This window comes from Geotrypetes seraphini, chromosome 6 (genome assembly GCF_902459505.1).
Source record: "Geotrypetes seraphini chromosome 6, aGeoSer1.1, whole genome shotgun sequence".
Taxonomy (NCBI): domain Eukaryota; kingdom Metazoa; phylum Chordata; class Amphibia; order Gymnophiona; family Dermophiidae; genus Geotrypetes; species Geotrypetes seraphini.
This window is the reverse complement of record NC_047089.1, coordinates 207,645,525-207,671,819: the sequence shown is the minus strand read 5'-3', so window position 1 is coordinate 207,671,819 and position 26,295 is coordinate 207,645,525. Positions and strand designations below refer to the sequence as shown.

The 26,295-nt window shown below is 43.7% G+C and overlaps 2 protein-coding genes across 4 annotated transcripts in view; both read right to left on the bottom strand.

The window, feature by feature from the left end:
* Nucleotides 1-14,707, bottom strand: part of LOC117362235 (small nuclear ribonucleoprotein G) — a 44,722-nt gene extending 30,015 nt beyond the window's left edge. The window contains exons 1-3 of one of the 2 annotated variants that reach the window (XM_033948294.1): nt 14,405-14,707; nt 14,285-14,307; nt 11,345-11,469 (exon numbers count right to left, since the gene is read on the bottom strand). In XM_033948294.1, coding sequence (XP_033804185.1) covers nt 11,345-11,469; nt 14,285-14,303 — 144 coding nt within the window. In that variant the 5' untranslated portion in view covers nt 14,304-14,307; nt 14,405-14,707. The remainder of the gene's footprint in view (nt 1-11,344; nt 11,470-14,284; nt 14,308-14,404) is intronic. The other variant, XM_033948293.1, reaches the window with a different exon arrangement.
* A 6,132-nt stretch (nt 14,708-20,839) lies between these two features.
* Nucleotides 20,840-25,892, bottom strand: LOC117361957 (small nuclear ribonucleoprotein G-like). Of its 2 annotated transcripts, none has more exons than XM_033947602.1 (4): nt 25,671-25,892; nt 25,458-25,480; nt 23,808-23,932; nt 20,840-21,370 (listed from the first exon to the last, which is right to left on the bottom strand). In XM_033947602.1, exons 1-4 carry the CDS (start codon nt 25,700-25,702, stop codon nt 21,320-21,322), a joined length of 231 nt encoding a protein of 76 aa, XP_033803493.1. In that variant the 5' UTR covers nt 25,703-25,892; the 3' UTR covers nt 20,840-21,319. The 2 variants fall into 2 exon arrangements, with proteins under 2 accessions (XP_033803493.1, XP_033803494.1); XM_033947603.1 differs by lacking the exon at nt 25,671-25,892 and adding an exon at nt 25,630-25,658.
* Nucleotides 25,893-26,295: the final 403 nt, after the last annotated feature.

The window sequence follows — 26,295 nt, the reverse complement described above, 5'->3', positions numbered from 1 at the left end:
ACCATCTCATGAGTAACATCTGCTGCTCTGCATTTCTATGTGTCCCTCCACGCACTCAGCTGGGCAGGATCCATCTGAAATAGAAAGAAAAACAAAAAAAAAAAAACACCCCAAAGTGCGGCTCCTCAATTCACCAAATTTGGCCCCGCTGACCTAATCAGCTAAACTAAAACCCTTCTTGTATCCTTCACCAGTTAGCTCCAGGTACATTTTACCTGATCCACTGATGAGTCTGAGCGTTAGGGTTTTAGTGTTGGACCACTTTGCACTAGACTCGGTCACTGGATTCTCTGCTGGGCTCCTCCACTGCACTGGAACTAACTGTATCCCTCTGTGGCTGTCACCAACTGATCTGGAACTCCACTACTGCTTCTGAACTCTTTCCCCGCACCTGTGCTGCGCTGTGGCACCTTCTCCTTCCGGATCTATTGCACACCTGTCCCAGACATGCCTCCAAGCTCTGGTTACTGGCTCTGGTTTCCACAAACTCCAAACTAGAGAATGACACAGTGACAAAATTCATCACCGTTCCCGTCCCCGCGGATAACTGCGGTAAACAATCTTCATGTCATCCTTTAAGGAGAGAGGGAAGAATCAGAGTATGAATGGCCACAACCACTGACCCTCAAGCTTTGCTTTGAAGAATGCTGGTGTAGAAGGACTGAGGCTGAAATAGACACTAAAAAATGAAATGGGATTATTTCCCGCGGTTATCCGCAGGGACGGGAACGGTGATGAATTTTGTCACCGTGTCATTCTCTACTCCAAACACAGCGTTTTAAAATTCAGCTTTATAATCCACAAGCAGTGTCACTCAAATAATATTTAAAAAAAAAAAAAGCCAACCACAAAAAACATTTGTAATCCACAGTGAGGTAAGTATCCTGCAGAAGTCCAATCAAGCACAAATATAGTCCAGAACTTTTCCCATTCAAAATGGAAAATCACTGCCAAAATGCACCACGCAAAATTTTTTTTTTTGAATTGCAATACCAGAGACTACCTGTGTGGGGCACCACATCCCACCTCTGACACCAATTAAGTTGTATGTGACCGGGTGTGGCCAAGCTGGGCTCAGCAAGTAGCCTTACCCAGTGCACGCAAAACCTCAGCTGAGCGGTTACGTGAGGTTCTATTGGTAGCTTGGTATTGGAATAATGAAAAAGAACAGGTCCAATGACAGAGGTGCAATTTCCTGGTATACTTTATTGATCAAAAATCAAAACAAACTTTCAAACAGGCTTCTTCAGGTTTGTATCACCTGGTATATCATTGTAGCATTCAAAACACAAAACAATTGTCAGTTCCAAGCCCACTAACTCATAAGAGGAAAAAAAAAAAACTTGTCCCAACAAAAATTCAGCCTTCTCAATCTAGTACACACAGTCCAAATCTTAACCCAGCTCTCTTTAACAGGAAAAGATTAGCTTATTTCCATTCCTTCTATAATGGCCAACTCTGTTTCTTCTATCTCCATATTATAAGCAAGGTCCTCATCAGCCATCTCAGTGTCTTGCCCAAACACAGACTCACCGTTCTCTGTGGCTTCTATCTCACCAACCTCTGCATGGGCTGGTAGCCTGGAGGTAGACTGTGGCTTCCTGATTGTCTGGGCTTGCAATCTGTGGCTGGCTCTGGCTTGCTGGGTCTGGAGCAGGTATGTACTTTGAAGCTGGCCCTCAAACTGATTCTGGAGCTGGCTCTCCTGCTTTGAGAAAACTACTCCTTTTTCTTTCACTGCAGGAAGTTGATTAGTCCTCTCTGCAGATGTGTTAGGGTAACCTGCTCTCAGAGCCCTTCTCACCTGGCCTAAACCAATTTGAGCCTGATTGGGAGTGGCTTGTATTCCAGCCTTGCTCTTTCCTTTCCCTGGCTCTATGACTGCTGGGAGATGCAATCTTTCCACTTGTTTTCCTATAACTGGCTTAGGTAAAGCTAAACCAAATCTGTCTGCTTTAGACAGGGCTTTAGGAGGTTTCATTGCTGGAAGACTTGGCTTGTAAGTATTCCTAGGAGCTGCTTTGGGTCTCTCCTTAGCAGATTTAAGAATACTTTCAAGGGTTTTAACCCCATTCCCTTTTCTGGCAAGGCTTCCTCCCTAGGAACAGGGGCAGCCATGTGACAATATATATATATTTTTATTGAATTTTGTTATATCTTTACTATTTAATACTCATTACTTAGGTATTTTAGCTAGATTGTGAGCCTTCGGGACAGATAGGGGAGTCTTAAGTACCTGTGTTTTATTGTAACCACTTAGATCTATAACATGCTTAAGCGGTATATCAAATATTAATAAAACAAACATCTCTGGCTACTACATGAGAAGCCATTCGTAGGGAGCAATAATGGGCACACTGAGCATTGTTTGCGGAAGCAAATAGATCCATCATGGGAGTGCCCCATTGTTGAAAAATGCATTGTAGTACTTCTGGATTTAAGGTCCACTCATGAGGATCGAGCTTTCAGCTGAGGGAGTCTGCAATGATTCAATTTTCTACTTTGCAATGATTCAATGTCCAATGTGACACGGACAAGAGGACATGGACTGAAGCTGAGAGGGGACAAGTCCAGGACAAATATCAGGAAGTTCTGCTTCACGCAGCGGGTGGTGGACTCCTGGAATGCTCTCCCGGAGGAAGTTGTTGCGGAATCTACCGTTCTAGGATTCAAAAGCAAACTAGATGCACATCTCCTTACGAGAGGCATAGAGGGATATGGGTGACTAGAATTACTGTATAAACACACACTATAACGGGAGTATTACTTCATAATATTTAATTCTTTCAAGAACAACTTGTTATAATATTTGTTATTGCTGTTTGAACTTTGAATGTATATTGATATATGGCTGTTTTTTCAGAGTGTTATATATATCTTCCTCTTGAGAAAGCTGGAAGGGAAACACATATGATGTCAAAGAACTACCGGAGACTGCATACTGTGTTGAGGAAGTTTCGAGGTTTTTTGAATTATATTGACTTCCTGGATGTATGAATAAGATGCGTTGGATTGATGATTTTGGATTATGACTGTTTTAAAATTCAGCTTTTTTGAATGAACTTTTTTCACTTGTGGTTTTTTTCATTCACGATTTTGTAAGAGAGCACTGAGCACTTTGGAAGATGCAGCTGAGCCCAGGATGATCTGATGACTCCAGAAAATAAGAATTCCGGATAAGAACTTTTAAGAGATAAGTACTCTTTCATTGTGATGGACTGTTAGAACTCTTACATGGTTGCTTATTTCAACTTAGTAGTATTGCTGGAGAATTCTAGGCATCCTATGTTTATGGTATACTGACTGTAATGTTTTTAATCAATATTTAAATTAAAGCATTGTTTGAAAAATATTAATTCTTTTTTTGTAAAAAGTTTTGACTAGAATTACGCCAGGTGTACACCTGACTGGGCCTCCGCATGTGTGGCTCGCCGGACTTGATGGACCGAGAGTCTGATCCAGAGATGGCAGTTCTTATGTTCTTGGAGTGAATACTGCTGCGATATGTCAAACTAGTAGAAGATCTACGAAAGGGTTGAACCTGATCTTGAGGATGTGCTGAAAGCTCTCGCATGGCTGTAGAATACAATTTGAGCTGCTAAACCTTTGAGCTTTTACCTTTTCACCAAAGAGACTCTCTCCTAAACATGGAGCATCTGCTAATCTGTCATGAAGATCTATTCTAAAGTCTGAAGCTTTGAGCCATGCTGAATAGCAAGCCGCAATGGCAACTGTTGCAGGCATCATAGTTAGTTTTTATTAGATAAGTGGACTTTTGTAATGCCATGTAGAGATTTGGAATTTTTGCAGGCGAAGCAGTGTCCAATAGCTGTAAAATGGAGTGTTGAAAATGTAAAATCTGTAATTGTGGGCTAAGATTTTTGATGTGAGCATGGATCCTTGATAAACTTTATATCCAATTGAATCTAGGAAATGGTAATCCTTCCCTGGAGGTGAATTCAATTGGATCTTGAGGATTTGGACTTATGAATGGTCAACTCAGAGACCATGGAATGATACGGCAGCTGTTGTAGATCATGTCCAGGTGCCTTTTCCACTCTGTATTTCAGTTCAAGAAGCCTGGGAGAAGTAGACAATGATTGGGGTTTTTGCCAATTAGCCAACTGCAGGGCTTGAAGGATTTGATGCACTGGAAATGCAATAAGTCCTTTTGAAGGAGCTTGGCAAGATTTGAGGATTGCCTGAAAATCCTTTCTATTTGCTGGCATGACAGCCTGAAAAAGGCATAGGAGGTTAGAAATCTTTTGGAGAAACTTAAGATAAGAATATTCCTCTGTCTGCAGTGAAAAGCTGTGCTTGAGAAGATCTGTGTTTAAAAGGGAAGTATCAGGAGAAGCACACCAATCCATGTGTAGGAGATGTCTGCTGCTGAAGAGAAGGGCAGAGTGATGTACGAGGGGAGCAGACAATATTTGATGTGTCTGAGAGTGAGTCCAGACAAAGCAAATCAGAGGAAGCACACTGTTCAACATGAGGAGGACATTGGTGAACTGGCGCTGAAAAAGAAAGGGAAGGAGAAGGTTGCTGCAAGTGCAGAACTGTTCCTCAAAGTTTTGTAAAAGAGAAAAAAATCCAAAATAGTATTGATAGGAGGTTGTGGAATTGCTACTGGTATTAGTTGAGGCAAAACAGGCTGTTTAGAGGGTCATGAGTCCTGAGGAATATCAGAAGGGGTTAGAGATCTCTTTGTGGCAGAAAAAGTTTTAGGTCTAGGCAAAAAAGTACCTGGAGAATCCAATGTCTTGTCATGGGAGGACTGTGAGGCAGAAATTGTGCCCGCAGGAGGCCTCGCAAATTCTTCCTTCTGTAGTGAAGTGGGCTGTTTCTGAGAGCCGCAAACTGCTTTTGCTGGAGCCGGTAGAGGAGGCATGCTGGACACGTCCCTCACTGGCTGCATTTTTTTAGTACTCACCGCCTGAGCCGTTTTGTGCTTTCCTGGTAGCTGCAGCAAAGAAGAATTTCTTGCCCCCAGTGGAACCTTTCCTGGGCCCTTATGGGGAGGAGTAATCAAGGACGAAAGCAGCCTCGGCAAGCTTGCAGCACCGTTGGTGCAAAGCGTTGCTGGAACAGAGGAGAAATAGTAGTGTCTTTGCAGTCCTAAAGACTGCTGGTTTAAAGCAAAAGAAATTGCTGACTGACAAACTGAGTTGGTGCTCATCTTGGCTTTTTGTGAAGAGAGTTGGGTTTTTTGGTTTTTTTTTAAAGAAAAAAAAGTTACTAAAAAAAAAGAAAAAGTTCTTCTGCGTTTAATTTATTCATTCATTCATTTATTTTTGTGAGAGGCAAGGAGAGGAGAAGGGGAGAGCTGTGACCTGCTAGGACCCCGGTCTAAGAAAAAACTGACTGGCATGGGTGGAGCTTGGGAGGAAAGATGTCTGCACATGCCCAGTAGTAATAGAACAAACCCAAACAAAAAAAAACTACTGTATCTAGGGGAGAGCACCAGAACACAGGCTCAGTCGAGGGACTTCACCAGCAAGTGTATCTGCATTTCCCCTGCTTGTCTCCAGAGAAAAGGGTTTTCAAAAAGTTTTTGTTTTATTTTTCAATATACCGTATTTTCTCACATATAACGCGCGCGTTATACGTGGTTTTTACGTACCGCGCATACCCTCGCACGTTATACGCGTAAGCGCGTTGTACAAAATTTTTTTTACATAGTTCCCCCCCCCCGACGTCCGATTCACCCCCCGCAGGACCGCTCGCACCCACACCCCGAAGGACCGCTCGCACGCACCCCCACCCCGAAGGACCGCTCGCACGCACTCCCACCCGCACCCCCACAGCCTCCCGACCCCCCCCCCATCATGTAGAAGCTCCTACCGGTGTCCTGCTGCTTCCTCTTGGCGGTCCCGACACCTGACACGATCGGGGCAAGAGGGAGCTCAAGCCCTCTTGCCCCAGCCAACCGCGGCACCCCCGACACGATCGGGGCAAGAGGGAGCTCAAGCCCTCTTGCCCCCCCGACTCCCCGACACGATCGGGGCAAAAGGGAGCCCAAGCCCTCTTGCCCCGCCGACTCCCCAACTCACCGACAATATCGGGCCAGGAGGGAGCCCAAGTCCTCATGGCCCTGGCGACCCCCCCCCCCCCGCTAGTTGTTCGGGCCAGGAGGGAGCCCAAACCCTCCTGGCCACGGCGACCCCCTACCCCCACCCCGCACTACATTACGGGCAGGAGGGATCCCAGGCCCTCCTGCCCTCGACGCAAACCCCCCTCCCCCCAACGACCGCCCCCCCAAGAACCTCCGACCACCCCCCCCAGCTGACCCGCGACCCCCCTGGCCGACCCCCACGACACCCCCACCCCCCTTCCCCGTACCTTTGTGTAGTTGGTCGGACAGACGGGAGTCAAACTCGCTTGTCCGGCAGGCAGCCAACGACGGAATGAGGCCGGATTGGCCCATCCGTCCCAAAGCTCCGCCTACTGGTGGGGCCTAAGGTGCCTGGGCCAATCAGAATAGGCCCGGGAGCCTTAGGTCCCACCTGGGGGCGGGGCCTGAGGCACATGGGCCCAACCCGACCATGTGTCCAAGGCCCCGCCCCCAGGAGGGACCTAAGGCTCCCGGGCCTATTCTGATTGGCCCAGGCGCCTTAGGCCCCACCAGTAGGCGGAGCCTTGGGACTGATGGGCCAATCCGGTCTCATTCCGTCGTTGGCTGCCTGCCGGACAGGCGGGTTTGGCTCACGTCTGTCCGGCCAACTACACAAAGGTACGGGGAAGGGGGGTGGGGGTGTCGTGGGGGTTGGCCAGGGGGGTCGTGGGTCGGCTGGGGGGGCGGTCGGAGGTTCTTGGGGGGGCGGTCGTTGGGAGGAGGGTTTTGCGTCGAGGGTAGGAGGGCCTGGGATCCCTCCTGCCAGTAATGTAGTGCGGGGTGGGGGTAGGGGGTCGCGTTGTCAGGAGGGTTTGGGCTCCCTCTTGGCCCGAACAACTAGCGGGGGGGTTGCCAGGGCCAGGAGGACTTGGGCTCCCTCCTGGCCCGATATTGTCGGGGAGTTGGGGAGTCGGCGGGGCAAGAGGGCTTGGGCTCCCTTTTGCCCCGATCGTGTCGGGGAGTCAAGAGGGCTTGAGCTCCCTCTTGCCCCGATCGTGTCGGGGAGTCGGGGGGCAAGAGGGCTTGAGCTCCCTCTTGCCCCGATCATGTCGGGGGTGCCGCGGTTGGCTGGGGCAAGAGGGCTTGAGCTCCCTCTTGCCCCGATCGTGTCGGGGAGTCGGGACCGCCAAGAGGAAGCAGCAGGACACCGGTAGGAGCTTCTACATGATGGGGGGGGGGTCGTGAGCTTGTGGGGGTGCGAGCAGTCCTTCAGGGTGGGGGTGCGGGTGGGAGTGCGTGCGAGCGGTCCTTCGGGGTGCGGGTGCATGCGAGCGGTCCTTCGCGGTGGGGGTGCGAGCGGTCCTGCGGGGGGGGGGTGAATTGGACGTCGGGGGGGGGGCATCAGGCTTTCAGGGTGGGGCAGGACTTCAAGGGGGAGAGGAGAGTCGAGGCGGGAGAAAGGAGAGTCGGGGTGGCCAGAGGAGAGTCGGGGCGGGCGAAAGGAGAGTCGGGCAGCATGCGCGGTATACAAAAATTTCTGTACATAGATTTGTGTTTTTCGCGCGCTATACCCGTGTGCGCATTTTACACGGGTGCGCGTTATCTACGTGAAAATACGGTAGTCCCCTGATAGCTCCATACACTTCATCCACTTTTCCTGCAATGACTAACCCCTTTGAAAATAATTCTTCTGTTTGACCTTCAAACCAGGATGTCACAGCTTCCATGATGTCATTACCACTTGAAAACCGCTATCCACAGAGAGATGTCTTCAAATCTCAGAACAGGAAATAATCTGAGGGAGCCAGGTCAGGATTGCAGGGTGGGATGGTTTAGCTGTTGAAACCCACATTGTCAGATGGCAGCTTGTGATTGTCGTGACATGTGCATGACACACTGTCAAAGAAGCAGCACTCCTGCTGTGAGTTTTCCTCCTTGATTGACTCCTGCAAAGCAATCATTGTTTTGGTGCAACTCTCCTCGGTTATAGTTGTTTTGTGTGGCATGAACTCCGAAGCAAAAGTCCTTCAATATCCCAGAAGACAGTTGCCATAACTTTGCAGGCAGATTTTTCTGTCTAACTTTTTTGGGTTGGGGGATAACTTGTGCTTGCACTGCATTGATTCCATTTTGGACTCAGAATCTCTGTGATAAAGATAAGTCTCATTTCCAGTCACCAAACAATTTAAAAAATTCACTTGGTCTTCATAGAGCATCTCCAAGTTTTCCTGACAGCACTGGTGCCTCGTGGCCTTCTAATATGGCATCAGCATTCTTGGAATCCATCTTGCACTAACTTAGAAATACCCAACTTTTCATGAATTATTTTTCAAACTGTTCCTGCCAAGATGCCCATTTCTTCAGCTATTTGGGAAACCTTAATTTGTCTTTCTCACAAAATTAAATCCTCAACTTTCTTGCATATTTCTGTGGAAGTTGCTTCCACAGGCCATCTAGCGTGAGAGTCATCTTCAATGGACTCTCTATCCCACTTAAACTGCTTGCTCCACAATTTTACTTTGTAGGATGATGGGGCAGACTCAACAAAAACTGCAGTCATGCGTTGATGGATCTCCATTGGCTTTTTTCCTTTTTTGTGAGAAATTTTATCACTCAAAGGTGCTCCAAATCTAGCAATTTCTTACTTGATTTGCACTCTCCTGACATCCTGTCTCTTGGAATCTTAAGACTCACACTGAGCCACAACTGTGCCTGAGTAACCTTGAGACAATGTCACAACATATATAGACTTGATTCAACATACTACTACTACTAGTGCTACCAGATGTACACAGCATTTTACAGAGCCACAAAGAAGAAGAAAACAGTCCCGGCTTGAAAGAGCTTACAATCTAAACAGCCAAGACAAACAGGATGTCATGGATACAGTTAAGAGGAATGGTTAATCAGCTGGCTGGGTGGACAGCAGAGGAGTAGGGTTAAGGATTGAAGGCTATATCAAAAAGGTAGGTTTTCAGTCTGCTTTTAAACAAGGGAAGAAACTCGCGTAATTTATTCCAGGCATAGGGGACAGCTAGATGAAAGGAACCAAGTCTGGAATTGGCAGTGTAAGAGAAGGGTAGAGCTAAGAATGGCTTATCTGAGGAATGGCGTTCTCTGGGAGGTGTATAAGGAGAGAGGAGAGATATTGAGGGGCAGCAGGATGAACACACTTGTAGGTCAGCAATAGGAGCTTGAACTGTATGTGATGGCGGATATGGAGCCAGTGAAGTGATTTAAGGAGAGAGGCGACATGAGCCTAATGAGGTTGATAAAAGTTGAGTCATGCAGCACAGTTTTGCACAGATTGCAAGGAGGAAAGGCGACATGCTTGCTATTTTTTTTCATAGTCAAGTAGATAAATTATTGAATGTCCCTTGTATCTCAGACCTTTCCATTTTCCCTGTCCAAACCAATAAACCCACTTTCACAGCTCTCCTGACTTTGCCTGATCATCTAGTCACCCTTCTGCCTCCTCACCCCTTCAGTCTATATCATTAACAGGTCAGCAAAATCAGGCTCTCATTAAGTTCTGTCAACTCCTTAAATCAGGGGTGGGGAATGAGGGCCGCAACCCAGTCATGTTTCAGGATTTCCCCAATAGATATGCATAAGATTTGCATGCACTGCCTCCATTGTTTCAAATAGATATCAAAATATACAAAAAAAGAACTCCAAAAGAGACTGCCAAACGAAACTTAAAAGATGCTACAAACAAAGGCAGAATAGTCAAGGATCACAAGGAGAACTCGAAGGAGATCACTATAGACAATGCCACTACAAAATATTTAGTGAAACAGGGCATTCTCAGTGTGGGGAGACCGGGACAGGAGGAACAAACCTCCACCACAGAAGCCAACCGAGCAGGAGCGGAAAGCCCCTACCCGCACACCATCATTGAAAGCCTCACGTGTGCATAACAAATAATAAAGTGCCAAGTGAAGTGCCATTGTTCACTGTTCACTTGGCACTTTATTATTTGTTATGCACACATGAGGCTTTCAATGATGGTGTGTGGGTAGGGGCTTTCCGCTCCTGCTCAGTTGGCTTCTGTGGTGGAGGTTTGTTCCTCCTGTCCCGGACTCCCCACACTGAGAATGCCCCGTTTCACTAAATATTTTGTCATTTTGTAGTGGCATTGTCTATAGTGATCTCCTTCAAGTTCTCCTTGTGATCCTTGACTATTCTGCCTTTGTTTGTAGCATCAAATAGATATCATGCATATTCATTGGGGAAATCCCGAAAATTCAACTGGATTGCAGCCCTCATTCTCCACCCCTGGCTTAAACCAAGCTCACATTTTTTTTCTCAGATTGGATCTTCCTCATTGACTCATGGGGAGGAATATCTGTTGTCTTGCTGCTTTTCAGAAGCTTTTGCCACCATTTTGTCTTGCTCCCTACTCACAGAATGATGCTAACATTGGTGTATTCACCGAGATCTGGATTTTTTCAGAGGTGATGTACGGCAGCTTCACTGTTAACCTACATTCCAGGCCATAGCTGCTAGTATCTGCTTTGATTTTTGCTCCTGGCCACACTGAAACCTCTGAATCATACCACCACCTTGGACAATAACATAAGTTCTTCACTGTGGTATACATTTTAACATCTTCTTTTTTAGGCTTCTAGCATCTGTGTACAAGTGGGCAACCTTTCAACAGGGGTTTATTTTGCCTTTATTGCAACCTCTCTATTGAGATTCCCTAATTTCCCTGTTTTTACAATATCCTTCAAAGGTGCCTCACTTTGAACTCCTGTGCAAACCATCAGCTTTCAGGTTCTAGTTTAAAAGCTGTTCTATTCCTTTTTAAAAATTAGTGTCAGCAGCCTGGTTCCTCTCTGGTTAATGTGGAACCCATCTTTTCTTAATAGCCCTCTCCCCCCCCCCAATGTTGCCCAGTTCCTAACAAACCTAAGTTCTTTTTCCTGCACCTTCGTCTCATTTCTGCATTGAGACTCTAGAGCTCTGCCTGCCTCTTGTGTTATAACTATGATCAGTACTGTCAATCAATTAAGGATTTTTAAGTGCAATTTTTCTTTATAAAAAAGTAATTAATCAGCAAAATAATTTTCCCAATGACGATCTGGAACTGCTTGCTTTTTAAGTCAGTAATTAGGGACTAATGATCTTAGAACCCTAAATTTATATACAGCAGAACAGAACCTCCTTACACTGAAGTAAATGGGTAACATTCTATGCTCTTGGCATGACTAATTCTCTTCCCAAAATATTCCTCCTCTGCATTATTTAGCTGGATAATCTCTTGACTATACACTGAATACTTACCACCATTCCAATGCTGTGTTGCTGTCCACCTGATGCCATTTCTACACATTCATCTATTACTAGATTCATGAAAGGATCAAACCCCCGCAGGATTCCTTGGACATGTCTGCCACCATTTAACTTCACTGAAAAAGATTCAAAAGGGTAACAAAATATGAATCTGATTTTCCCGTAGATACATTTTTTAAAAAGTGGATCTGTAACAATGAACACCAAAAATGAAAAAAACATAACACAGCCTAAGGCATACTTTTTTAGGATAAATTGTTCAGCAGTGACAAAAAACTAGTTATACATAGAAAAAAAACCATACATAATTGCATATATAGTCAGTCCCCGGATTTAGAAGGTCTGACTTACGTTGGACTCGTACTTATGAACCAGGGTCCTGACTCTCCCTTCCTGTGCCAATGCACCCACTTATTGTCCTTCCCTCCCTCTGTTCTGTGCACCAAATTCATGCCTCCCTCCCTCTCTCCCGTGGGCATTTACCTCCTCTGACTGGCTCCCTCCTCCCAGATGTACTTCTCTTCTCAAAGCCGCGAGCATGAGGGGTCGCATTGGGACGGAAAGGAAGAGGGGCACATTGGGACAAAGGTGGAAGGGAGGGAGCACAAACTTTGAACAAAGGATGGCTCAAGTCTCCCCCTGACTTGCCTGCTCAACTTAAGGATAGCCTGATGTTGAACTCATTACAAATAATTTGGTCCTATGTACTGAAATTCTGGAATGGTACTCCATCAGTTACTAGATACTTACCTATTCAAGGTAATACAGTGATACCTTGGTTTACGAGCATAATTTGTTCCAGAAGTATGCTTGTAATCCAAAGTACTTGTATATCAAAGCAACTTTCCCCATAGGCCATTCACTGACATTCGTTCCACAAACCAAAAGGTGCCGAGGAAGTGGCGAGGGGTGGCCCAGAGGTGTGTACCTGTCAGGTGCTGCAGCGCCATCTCAAGGAAACGCCTCCTCCGTCCAGCAGCCGCTGGAGAACCCGAGCCCACACAGCGCAGCTTCAGGGGGATGCCTCTTCTGTCCGCCAGCTTCTGGAGAACCCTTGAGCCCACACAGTGCCACTTCAGGGGGATACCTCTTCCATCTGCCGGCCAACCTTCCACGCAGCCGAGTGCCATCCCACCTGCACGTTGCGTATCATCATGCATGTCGATGACTGACGTGCATGATCATACGCAACGTGCAGGTGGGATGGCACTCGGCTGCATGGGCTCAGGGCTCTCCAACATGCAGAAGGCACCCAGCATAGAAGGCTGGCCGGCGGACGGAAGAGGTACCCCCTTGAAGCGGCGCCGCCTACAGCTGTAAATGCTTGTTTATCGGGACGGTGCTCGGTTTGCGAGACAAAAGTTTGCCAAGTGTTTTGCTCGTCTTGCAAAACACTCACAAACTGCGTTACTCACAAAGCGAGGTTCCACTGTTTACAGTTCTGCCCGGGAATGTTAGCATTCTTAAATTGGCATCGCGGGACCTCACCTTGCTCACCCATGTTTTATGTGCTGATGGTTCTATACTATCCTGGCATGACCTCGGTTTGTCCAGTGTTTTCTCAGTAGGGGACTTCCTTGCTTTTCGGCAACTTCATCATTATATTCGGTCCCTCCCACTGGAAGCTTTAGCTTTTCCTATTGAAGACACGTTTGCGGAGCTTCTTACCCCCTATTTGGAGGATGGGTTTATGGTTTCTGGCCTCTATAAATACTTTCACAATCTTACTGGGCAGACAGATCACGATGCGTTACACGAGCCTTGGTGTCAAGACCTTGGGATAGCGTGCGATGCTTTGGATCTCTTCTCTTTGATTAAAAGGATCCCTGGAGTCTCCGTTAAAGCGGACTTACACAAATGTAAATTTTGGGCGCTTCATCGTAGCTAATAGCTATTTTACGAGGAGCCAGTTACATCTTTCACCTCTGTGTCCTAAATGCCTCCTTCAATCTCTCGCTCATCCACGCCTTTTAGTCCTGTGTGTAAATTAAACGTTTTTGGAAGCAGGTTTTGTCTTACGTGGAGGGTGTTTTGGGCTGTACTCTTCCTCTCTCCGCAGCTGGTCTTTTACTGGATAAATACGAGGTCCTTCGTTTGGCTCACAGTGGTCAGCGTCAATTTATGTGGAGGGTGGGATCCTGGAGAAAAAAGTGATTCTTTCCATTTGGATTAGTGACAATTTGTCCTCCTTTTGGACATGGAGAAATCGTTTACTTGCTCTGCTGCTTCTGGAACAGAGAGATGTATGTCACAGCCTTCACCAAAAACAGCAGTTTCTTCAGGTTTGGGACCCCTATCTCCAATCCTTCTCACCGAGGGCTTGGAGTGACATTTTGAATTTCTTGTAAACCTCTCAAGGAGTTCTGAGTAGTGTCAGCACGGGGGCATCCGTAGTGTGTGAGAGGACACAAATTCCCCCCCCCCTTTTTTTCTTCCTTTTTTCTCTTTTTTGTACCTCTGTTGGTTTGTCTTTCTTTATTGATCTGTCTTCTTGGGGTGGGGGGGTGGGAAGGCCCTGGGGATAGGGTTTCACTCATCAGCAGTGGGCTATCAGAGTCCAAGCCTACTGCATTTTGGTTCATCTTTTGTTTCTGGATCTGGGGGGCTAGGGGCGGTAATATGTTGGTTGGATTTCTTCTTGAAAATAAAGATTGATTCAACATAATAGCTTATGGACTTTTGTTTTAGAAAATTATCCAAACCTTTTTAAACCCTGCTAAGTTAACCAATTTCACCACATTAATTCCAGAGTTTAATGTCACGTTGGGTTCGGTCTGTTTAAATTTTGCCTTGATGAATTAAATCGCATAGCTCAAAACTGTCAAAAAAATGGACCGAGGGAGTTTTGAAAAGCGCTGTTTGAAGTAGTTAAAGGACATTAATTTTGCAATTCCTAGTGCTCCCTTCCCCAGGCACAGTTGATATACTTACAGGATAATTTCTTGTCCATAAATCTGTAAAAGAGAAAAAGCAAAAAAACCATTAGATAGATAAAAGACAAGGAAAATATTATTCACCCAGCACCAACATGTAGGCCGCTGCCTCTCTTACCCCCGGAAACCTAGGCATCAAGGGCGATTCGGAAAAAAAAAACTCCAAACCTTTAGCAACTCCCTCTCCTTTCCAGTTCCCTGAACCTTACTTTTTCAGCTCAGGTGGATGTGCTTTACTCATTTTCCCCAAATACCCTGTTCCAGCTCTCAGACCAGTACACGCGCTTGATGCCTCGCTCTTCTAAACACATTAGTCGCAGCGTCTGACGTCACCAAACACAAACTGTGCGCGTGCCAGACCCGACCAATCTAGTGTCTACTCATTTTCTCCAACCAGCCAGTTCCGCCTGTCAGACCAGTACACGCTTGATGCCTTGCTAACTCTAAACACGCTAGTCGCAGCGTCTGACGTCACCAGGCATAAAGCGTGCGTGCCAGACCCGACAAATCTAGTGTTTATCTGGCCAGACTTTCTAGCGTACACCATAGCTTATTACTGTAGTAATATTCTGACCAAGTCGTCTTTAGCGTTTAAATATGTGATAGGCTAACTAACATATTTCGATTTCTTTTCCGGTTATCAACTAACTAAACACCTAAGTTTTCATAATGGAATTGTGCCTATGTTGCCACATATTATATAAACTAACAGAAAATAGGAACACTTGTAATATATAGTGTATGTGTTTATAAACAAGGGAAAAAAGACCTCAAAATACCCCTAGAATGTGATCAATGAGTCACAACTTTTTCGGGATGGGTATCATCACTGATCAAAAACTCTTGATTTTTTTTATTTTATTTTATTATTTTAAATATTTTAAATACAATTTTTTGTGTATGCTTTTGTGAGTCAAAATATGACAATATAAAAAAAATTTCTTTCTTCTTATGAATGAGCATATATAAAACTAGCATCTTATATATCAAGTATTCACATGATATTTATCATATTTTAAATGTGAGACACTGAAAAAAGCACTTATCTCAACAACCCTGAAAAAGTTGTGACTCATTGATCACATTCTAGGGGTATTTTGAGGTCTTTTTTCCCTTGTTTATAAACACATACATTATATATTACAAGTGTTCCTATTTTCTGTTAGTTTACACTTTGTTATTTGGTCACTTGAATTTTTCCATTACTTTTTTCAGTATATGCCACATATTATATATCAAAAAAATCATATTATATAAGCACATCTTTATTTTCCCAACTAAAATATTTAATAAAAATAGCCGGTATAAAGCTGCTGGGACTCCTAAGAAATCAGCCTTGCTCTTCCTCCTCTCCCTCAAAGCTGGTTTCTATGAACATTTTTAAAAAGTGCAAGATTGTGAGCCTTCAGGACAGTAAGAGAATTTTTCAAGTACCTTTCTTATTTCTAATCTTAATGTATATTTTCTGTAAACCGCTTAGAACCTAACGGATGTAGCGGTATATAAGAAATAAATTACATTACATTACATATCTGTCAAAAGTGAGGACACCTTTTGTATGTGCTAGTACCACATTTAACACCATAATTGTCATACAGAGACAGACCCAGTGGCGCGCTGGTGTCTCTCCGCCCCGCCCTACCATCTCCCCCTACCCCATAACCTTATCTTAGCGCAAGCAACTTTTAGCTGTTGCTTGTGCCAGCCTAGTTCCTCTCTGAATCACTTCCGGGTCATGCAGCAAGGAAGTGATGTCAAAGGGAAATCTAACACTGGCTCGAGGAGCAAGCTTGCAGAAGCCACTTGCGTGGTGAAGATTAAGAGGTGGAGGAGTGCACAAGTGTGGAAGGTGGGGCAGGGGAGCGCAAAAGGAAGGGGGGGGGGGGCGCCTCTTACCCTTATTATGCCACTAGACAGACCAAAGGTGCATCAAGCCCACTATCCTCTAACAGTGGCCAACCCAGGTCCTAAGTACCTAGCTAGATTCCAAGTAGAAAACCAGATTCTACACTGCTTATCCTAGGAATACGCGGTGGATTTCCCTAACCCATCTCAATAATGGCCTATTGACTTCACTTTTTCCATGTATGACATCCTAAGCCCTCAAAAAACTCTTCATACTTGGTCCTCTAACCCTTCATTGTAGCTCCTTTCTTTCCCATCTCCTGTAAACCTCTACCTTTCATTGTAGTTCCTTTCTATCCCATCTCCTGTAAACCATGCCGAGCTCTACAAATGTGGAGATGATGTGGTATACAAACCTAAGGTTTAGTTTAGTTTACTTTTAGAAAAGTATCTATTGGCTGCTTCTTCCCAGATTCTGTTAATTAAACTCTATCATGAACATCTTTAAAATGCATAACTGAACATCACACTTCAATATTAAATAGTTTTGCACATAAAGGCATGTGCTGATTATTCTGAGTTTAGGTAGCCTTCAGGACGTAATGGCTTTCTAGCCAACTGCTTAGTTTTTATATTTAAGTATTTTTTAATGATTTCAATATATCAAGTATAACTTGTACAGAAAGCAAATTTAACCAAAGCATATTACATTCATATAAACCCATACTTAACAGATGTTAAGCAATTTACAAGAAAAATTATTATGGTGAAATTGACTCAAGTCCTCTATGGATCCAAGAGTTTTAGTAGCGAGAAAAACAAGAAAAAACAACCAATATTAAGAAGTAATGCTATTCCTATAGATCGGGAACTAAATATGTATTCTTTGAGCCTCAACATTTGACCAATTTTGTGGCTATGTCCCATCTGGACAAGGAGAAAATTCAAGCTTGCGCTCCAACTGTTTATTTTTGCCTAGTGGGGAGCCACAGCACAGGCAGGCTCAAGTGGCTGGTCAGCTGGTGGAGCATGGGGGATCCTAGTGTGGAACTGGAAAAGAAAGAGTTGACATGACCTTGAATGATAACTAAGAATTGCCCCTTTTTTCTAGTATATTTTATTAGTATTATTGTAATTCTTCAGGCCTTACTGTGAACCACCTCAAGCCCTGTAATGTAAATGGGAAGATATGGTCTATAAAATTAAAGAACATAAGAAGTTGCCTCCACTGGGTCTGACCAGAGGTCCATCATGCCCAGTGGTCCGCTCCCACGGCGGCCCATCAGGTCCATGACCTATGAAGTGGTCACTGACTATTCCTATATCCTACCTCTACTTCTATCTGTACCCCTCAATCCCCTTATCTTTTAGGAACCTATCTAGACCCTCCTTGAGCCCCTGTAGCGTGCTCTGGCCTATCACAGCCTCTGGGAGCGCGTTCCATGTGTCCACCACCCTCTGAGTGAAAAAGAACTTCCTAGCATTTGTTCTAAACCTGTCCTTTTTCAATTTCTCCGAGTGCCCCCTTGTGGCTCCCCACAGCCTGAAGAATTTGTCCCCGTCTACCTTCTCTATGCCCTTCATGATTTTGAAGGTTTCTATCATGTCTCCTCTAAGTCTCTGCTTTTCCAGGGAGAATAGCCCCAGCATCTCCAATCTGTCAGCGTATGAGTTTTCCATACCTTTTATCAGTTTTGTCGCTCTTCTCTGGACTCCCTCAAGTACCGCCATGTCCTTTTTGAGGTACGTCGACCAGTACTGGACACAGTACTCCAGATGTGGGCGCACCATTGCCTGATACAGCGGCAAAATGATTTCCTTCGTCCTGGTCGTGATACCCTTTTTGATGATGCCCAACATTCTGTTCGCTTTCTTTGAGGCTGTCGCACACTGTGCTGATGCTTTCAATGTTCACCCCAGGTCTCTTTCAAGGTTGCTCACCCCCAGCAATGATCCCCCCCATTTTATAGTTGAACATCGGGTTCTTTTTCCCTACATGCATGACTTTGCATTTCTCAGTGTTAAAACTCATTTGCCATTTTCTTGCCCAGTCTTCCAATCTCGTTAAGTCCCTTTGCAGGTCTTCACAGTCTTCCTTGGTTCTAACCCTGCCGTAGTTTGGTGTCGTCCGCAAATTTAATAACCTCACAGTTCGTCCCTGTCTCCAAGTCGTTAATAAATAGATTAGATTAGATTTTGGACTGAAAAATGTCTTAAATGAGTTAGGGTGATCATATGGCTCCAGAAAAAGGAGGGCAGATTGAAACATCTGAGTGTGTTTCAGTCTGTCCTCCTTACATAACAATTCAGCTTATCCATTTTCCTTGCTCTGATTGTTGTGCAAATCAAGCAGATGAGTAGGCTGAATTGTTATGTGTTTATGTGCAGGCAATGAATTCCCCAGAAGCCTTAGGTGAAACATGCTCTTATTGGGAACAGTTATTTTTCACATTTGCCTAGGGTTACCAGATTTCCTCTTTAAAAAAGAGGACATCTGACCCCGCCCCCTGCCCTCACATGAACCTCAAATCTCCTTCCTCAAGCTCGGAGTCACTTCTGGAGGACTTAAGCGCATGCACTTACATCATCACGTCAACATCTGCACGTGCACAGGGGCCCTCCACACGCGGTCCCAAGCTTGGGGACTTCCAAAACCCAAACTGCCAGGTTTGGAAATCCCTCGACACTCAGACAGTCCTCTAAAAAGAGGACATGTCTGGGTTTTCTCAGACATCTGGTAACCCTATTTCCTTGGGGCCTCACCCCTTATGCCACAAAACCAAGATTTGCCAGAAGATAATTGTCCAAAATGTTTATAGAAACCAGCTAAACAGCTGTCTCTAATAACTACAAAGTAGACCCTAGAGCAGCGGTTTTCACTCATTTTTAACCCTTTCAGGACCATAAGGATCGTAGGCCAATTTTTGTGGTTTTGACGACATTTTTATGGTAAAAAGGGCTTGCAGATGCCAAAAAATTGAGTTTTTGTGTGAAATATCATTATTTTTTTTTAAAAAAAATCACACTTCTGGCTTATGGACAGTGTGGCAAGTGAATCTTCTCGTCAATCTGGCAACGACGCTAATGAATGAATGTCGGAACCAGTTTGTTTACATAAAGGCAGTATCATATGGAATCCGTACATATCAAATTTAGAACTGTAGACTATCCCAATCAAAATTTATAGGATTTTAAAGTTATGGGACAAATATGTCCCTTGGTCCTGAAAGGGTTAAGCGAGGGACATTTTGGATCCAAAAGGGATGATGGAGAGCTGACAAAAAACTTCCTTAGGGTTATCAGACATCTGGGAAAAAACAGACATGTCCTCTTTTTAGAGGAGGGTCTGGGTGTCTAGATGGATTTCCAAAACCCAGCAATGTATCCAAATTTTGGAAGTCCCCAATCTCAGATCTGCGTCTGTGGCACTACTTTTTCACCATCATTGGTATGACAAATTGGACAGGATTGACCAAGAGGATTTAAATGAAAAACTTAAGTCGGAGCTATGAGAAGCTGAAGATGAAGCAGCAGCAGATGGCTTCAGCTATATCTGTATGGGATGGACAGCAACACCCTGAATTCCAGTCCACAAGAAAAATAAAGAATACAAATTAACAATAACTCTTTCTCCAGAGGGAAATGGGAACATCCACTAACGTTAACAGCCAATAAAACAAGGGCTGGTTCTATGATTTCTAGTGCATCCATTTCTTTAACATACACCTGAATCAGGCAAATTGATTAAACATACATTAATTTGTAGGCTAACAAGTTAAATTGATTGAATATGCACTTGTCAACACCACAGTAAAAATGCCATGCTTGGAAGTTTGTCATCCAAGTGCTGGTACCTAGAGTTGGCCCTACACAACACAGTACTGGTTTGTGCACTTTTCCCTCACAGACAGCCCCTACTTTATTTCTCTATGAACAAAAAAATATAATTAGAATTTTATTTTAGAAACTTTCACAGAACCAGATATGGTGATAAAATGAAAAATCTTTGCACTAGGGGGTATTAAACAAGTTTCCTAGTGCAATTCTTGGTCTCCAGTTCTGATCAGTAAGCTAGCAATGGGCTCCTGAAACTGTTCCTCAGATTGCTATTTATGAATACTGCCATTTTAGACATTTCTAGAATCTCTGGAGTGCATGCATGAGAGCTTCCATGGCAAGATAAGTTGTTGTTTTTTAGTGTTTGGGAGGGTTGAGGGTTGGAGCTGCACATCATTGGTTAGTAGAGACAGGTAAATATTGGCTTTATGCCACTTATTAACATTCTGCATCTTAGGGGTACCAATACCATTAACTGTCTTGAAATTCAGACACTCCCCCCCATCCAAGACTTTAAAAAACAAGTATTTTTATGAGAATTGAGTATCTTGAAGGGAAAAAAGGGAGGTAATCTGCAGTTTGGCACCCTATTGCCAGATATCTGTTCTTAAAATATTTAAAATTTACATGCCAGAGTTAAGTAGGATACAGTGGTGAGCCCCACACAACAGCCCCTCTTCTGACATTCATGTTCTTGCTTATATGAATTGAAGTTTAGTGAAGAATTTGAATGGCTTTAAACTGGATTGATATGTGATTAGGTAAGAGACTGCTAGACATTTTCTACTGGTATCAAACATTCAGACATACCAGTGCTGATGGTAAAGGAAGGGCACAGATATAGATCATACAATGATCAGCTGAAAATGAGACTAGTGAACAATAACCTAGCTATTCAAGATGTTTGCCATATCTGGAAACCCTGAGAAAAGCTGTTGTGACTTGAATAACTCACAACCTCCTCTTCCTCCCATAGTAACCTTTAGCACATTGGTTCCCAACCCTGTCCTGGAGGACCACTAGCCAGTTGGGGTTTTGGGATAGCCCTAATGAAGATGCATGAGAGAGATTGGAATACAATGGAGGTGACAGGAATGCAAATCTGCTACATGCATCTTCATTAGGGCTATCCTGAAAAACTGGCTGGTGGTCCTCCAGGACAGGGTTGGGAACCACTGCTTTAGCATACTGGAAAAGTCATTTATAAATGAAGATTAATTTATTAATCAAAAGCTTTAATAAAAAGAAAAAAGAGAGACAGATGCTTGGGTATGTACAGCAATGGTTTCTTTGACAGTGTTGGTCATACTTCTGCTCAAGCTGCAAGTTTGTTGATACGTCAGTGTTGACACTATACTCGTTCCAAGGCTTCTAACATGATGATGCTATTTCCTCGTATTACCTAAAAATCCAGAGTAAGAGAGAAGTTAATATGCCCTTCTATATAAAAAAGAGCTTTTTAATAGCCAAAAGGAGAGTGTATTTTTCTCTCCCCTCCCTCCCCTTTGCAACTGTGGACACTGATTGCAACATTCCCATAAAGTTTATCTTACACAGGACAGTGCTTACTGATATGCTCGGATGAATCAACTTCAGGTATGCAAACTGAAGACATAAAAAGAGACTATACTGAGAAAGACTAGTAAGGTAGGGTTCTCCAGAAAAAAACTAAAGTTGAAGAAGCTTTACTAATTGAAGTTTTTCCCATGAATGTGTATATGCTTGATTACAAAATATTTTTGTACAATTTTTAGGCCCTTCCTAGGGTCACTCAAAGCTAATGAATATAAGCACCACCAAAATCTAGTTTTTGTCCTTAAAATCAACTGCTAATTTTGCACTAAACAGGTGATAATGCTATCATTATGCTATGGATGTAGATTAAACGTGTAATAGAAGTAAAGCTGACAGACGTGTGAAAATTGCTGTTACAAAAAATCAAACAAATTCATAGAACTAAGGGTTAGATTCACTAAGCAAACTGATCGTGTACCACTTGATTTGCGAGCCCTTTGCGACCCGATTTCCATCCGATCCGATCTGTGCATGCAAATGAGGGAAACAGCATGCAAAGTAAGCAGGGACGCGATTCACAAAAACAAAAATCTTGAACACTGACTAGGCTGGCTGATCAACAAGAAGCAACTGCTGGGGACCAGTTGCTCACCTCCTTTCCGACTGTCCTGCCAGCCCTGCAGCCCTGAAATAAAACCGCTCTCTGCCTCCGCCATGACCTGCTCTATCTGCCTCCCCAACTCTCTCTTTCTGCCTCCCTCGGCTCTCCTGCTCTCTACCATGACCTGCTCTTAGCCCCCGACTTTCCAGCTGATCTCCTGCTCTGCTCAGCTCCCATACTCCTGTCCTACTCAGCCTCCGACTTTCCAGCTGATCTCCTTCCCTGTTCAGCTCCCGACTCACCTGCCCTTTCCCGCAGTGCGAGCCTGTGGTTTTAAAGCAGGATAAAACCACAGGCTCACGCAGAAAAAAAAACAGTAAAAAAGTACAAAAAAAACAACAAAAAACACTCTGCCAAGCACAAAGGGCTTGCAAAAAAAAAAAAAAAATAGTTGAGAGCATGCGCTCTCATTGTCTCAGCAGTCATGAAGTCTGGCAATGGTGACCTTGGTGACTGACATCTCGCAACAAACTACATACCACAGCAGCTTGTCTCCAGAGAAAGGGTTTTCAAAAAGTTTTTGTTTTATTTTTCAATATAGTCCCCTGATAGCTCCATACACTTCATTTTGTTTTATTTTTCAATATAGTCCCCTGATAGCTCCATACACTTCATCCTGCAAGACTAACCCCTTTGAAAATAATTCTTCTGTCTGACCTTCATACCAGGACATCACAGCTTCATTGATGTTTTATCACTTGAAAACCACTCTCCACAGAGAGATTTCTTCAAATCACAGAACAGGAAATAATCTGAGGAAGCCAGGTCAGGACTGCAGGGTGGGATGGTTTAGCTGCTGAAACTCACATTCTCAGATGGCAGCCTGTGATTGTCGTGACAATTGCAAGGCACATTGTCAAGGAAGCAGCACTCCTGCTACGAGTTTTCCTCCTTGATTGACTCCGGTAAAGCAATCATTATTTTGGTGCAACTCTCCTCGGTTATAGTTGTTTTGTGTGGCATGAACTCGAAGCAAAAGACCTTCAATATCCCAGAAGACAGTTGCCATAACTTTGCAGGCAGATTTTTCTGTCTAACTTTTTTGGGATGGGGGATAACTTGTGCTTGCACTGCATTGATTCCATTTTGGACTCAGAATCTCTGTGATAAAGATAAGTCTCATTTCTAGTCACCAAACAATTTAAAAAATTCACTTGGTCTTCATAGAGCATCTCCAAGTTTTCCTGACAGCACTGGTGCCTCATGGCCTTTTAAAATGGCATCAGCCTGCTTCCATTCTGGTTAATGTGGAACCCATCTTTTCTTAATAACCCTTACCCCCCGAAATGTTGCCCAGTTACTAACAAACTTGAGTTCTTTTCTCCTGCACCTTTGTCTCATTTGTGCATTGAGACTGTAGAGCTCTGCCTCCATCTTGAGTTCTAACTATGATCAGTACTACCAATCAATTAAGGATTTTAAGTGCAATTTTTCAGCAAAATAATTTTCCCAATGACGATCTGGAACTGAATGCTTTTTAAGTCAGTAAATAGGGACTAATGATCAATGAACCCTAAATTTATATACAGCAGAACAAAACCTCCTTACACTGAAGTAAATGGGTCACATTCTATGCTCTTGGCATGACTAATTCTCTTCTCAATATATGCCTTCTCTGCATTTTTTAATTGGATAATCTCTTGACTATACACTGCATACTTACCACCATGCCAATGCTGTGCTGCTGTCCACCTGGTGCCATTTCTATACATTCATCTATTACAAGATTCATGAAAGGATCAAATCCCCGCAGGATTCCTTGGACATGTCTGCCACCATTTACCTTCACTGAAAAAAATTCACAAGAGTAACAAAATATGAATCTGATTTTCCTATAGTTAAATTTTTAAAAAGTCGATCTTTAAACAAGTTCAAAAATTAAACTGAATATAGTTCTTCCTTCTCTACCAAAAATTTACCACAACCTGATGCGACACTGAACAATCAAAAAACACCAACTCACCAAAAAACATAACACAACACACTTCACAGCTTTGTGAAGAGAAGTGCGGCTAGGAGAGAGGCACGAATCTGGCACACAGAATAGAGGGAGGGAAGGATGATGAGGGTCGCATTGGGACAGGAAGGAAGAGGGCACACTGGGACACAGAAGGAAGGGAGAGAGCACAAACTTCAGACAAAGGATGGTTCCGGTCTTCCCCTGCTGGCTCAGCTGATTACAGGCTTGTTTTTCTTTTTGGTTTAATAAAGGGCATGGATGAAGCGTTGTGCGAGTGTGTGTCCTGCACATAAGCACAGGACATACACTCACATAACACATGCACAAACAGCTACCAGCACCTCCAGACCTGTTAGTAAATTTTTTTCCAGGTAAAAAGGTGGATGGATGTTCCCTTTTGTGTATTACAAGGAATACTCATTTAAACACTAATAAGCTCCTTGTAATGCATTTGCTTAGAGTTTTTGGTGGTTGCTACCATGATTGGCATTTTGAGCACTGTAGGCTGAGTTACCTTACAAGTAACACTGGCTACAACTAGTCTTACTTGCACAGGGCCTCAGCCCATTTGTTATCAGTTTTGAGCTATGCGTTTAATTTTGTTCATCAAGGCAAATTTTGTTTATTGGAGTTTACTCCTTTGCCAACACTCAGTCCATAAGTTTGGGCACAATAATACGATTCAGTACATAAGAATACAAGACTTGCCATACTGGAATAGACCAAATGTCCATCAAGCCCAGTATCCTGTTTCCAAATACCTAGTAATCTCCCAAATAGTAAAACAGATTTTATGCTGCTTATCCTAGGAATAAGTAGTGGATTTCCCAGAGTCCTTTTTTTTAAAAAAAATTCTTTATTCATCTTTCAACAAGTGTACAATAATCATAGCAACAATTAACAAATCACTTGAAAATCTTATCAGCAATGTCTTTACATAAAATAAAATAATAATCCCTCCACCCCCCTTCCCTCCCACCCTGATATTAATTTTCCATACAACTCTCCAATACCCTCCCTCTACTATAAAATGGTGTATCATTCACAGAAAAATAATGGCTTATGGATTTTTGTTTCAGAAAATTATCCAAACCTTTTTAAACCCTGCTAAATTAACCAATTTCACCACATTCTCCATCAATTAATTCCAGAGTTTAATGTCATGTTGGATGAAGAAATATTTTCTTCGGTCTGTTTTAATTTTGCCTTGATGAATTAAATCGCATAGCTCAAAACCGACAAACAAAATGGACCGAGGGAGTTTTGGAAAGCGCTAATTGTGTGTTAAAGCGCTAAAGTAGTTAAAGGACATTAATTTTGCAATTCCTAGTGCTCCCTTCTCCATATACTTACAGGATAATTTCTTGTCCATGAATCTGTAAAAGAGAAGAAGAAAAAAACCATTAGATAGATAAGAGACAAGGAAAATATTATTCACCCAGCGCCCGGCGATAACCTGTAGGCCGCAGCCTCTCCTACCCCGGAAACCTAGGCATCAAGGGCGATTAGAAAAAAACCCCCAAACCTTTAGCAACTCCCTCTCCTTTCCAGTTCCCTGAACCTTACTTTTTTAGCTCAGGTGGATGTGCTTTACTCATTTTCCCCAAATACCCTGTTCCAGCTCTCAGACCAGTACACGCGCTTGATGCCTCGCTCTTCTAAACACATTAGTCGCAGCGTCTGACATCACCAAACACAAACTGTGCGCGTGCCAGACCCGACCAATCTAGTGTCTATTCATTTTCTCCAACCATCCAGTTCCGCCTGTCAGACCAGTACACGCTTGATGCTTCGCTCCTCTAAACACGCTAGTCGCAGCGTCTGACGTCACCAGGCACAAAGCGCGCGTGCCAGACCCGACAAATCTAGTGTTTATCTGGGCAGACTTTCTAGCGTACACCATAGCTTATTACTGTAGTAATATTCTGATCAAGTCGTCTTTAGCGTTTAAATATGTGATAGGCTAACTAACATATTTGATTTCTTTTCCGGTTATCAACTAACTAAATTCCTAAGTTTTCATAATGGAATTGTGTCTATGCCTATGTTGCCACATATTATATTATATAAGCTATGCAATAACACAACTAACACACTCCACAAGGGACTCAAATCAATAACCGTTGGTAATAACCGTTGGCAGAATCAGAAACCCTGGATCTGCTGGTAATAATTATTACCAGCAGATCCA

Bases quoted from the DNA above. Each gene is read 5' to 3' on its own strand.
- LOC117361957 (XM_033947602.1), bottom strand. From the start codon at position 25,702: ATGAGTAAAGCACATCCACCTGAGCTAAAAAA. The intron at 23,933-25,457 runs GTAAGTATATGG...AATTTTTTTCAG, and splicing joins CATGGACAAGAAATTATCCT to TGAAGGTAAATGGTGGCAGA. The intron at 21,371-23,807 runs GTAAGTATGCAG...CTGGATTTTTAG, and splicing joins AGCACAGCATTGGCATGGTG to GTAATACGAGGAAATAGCAT.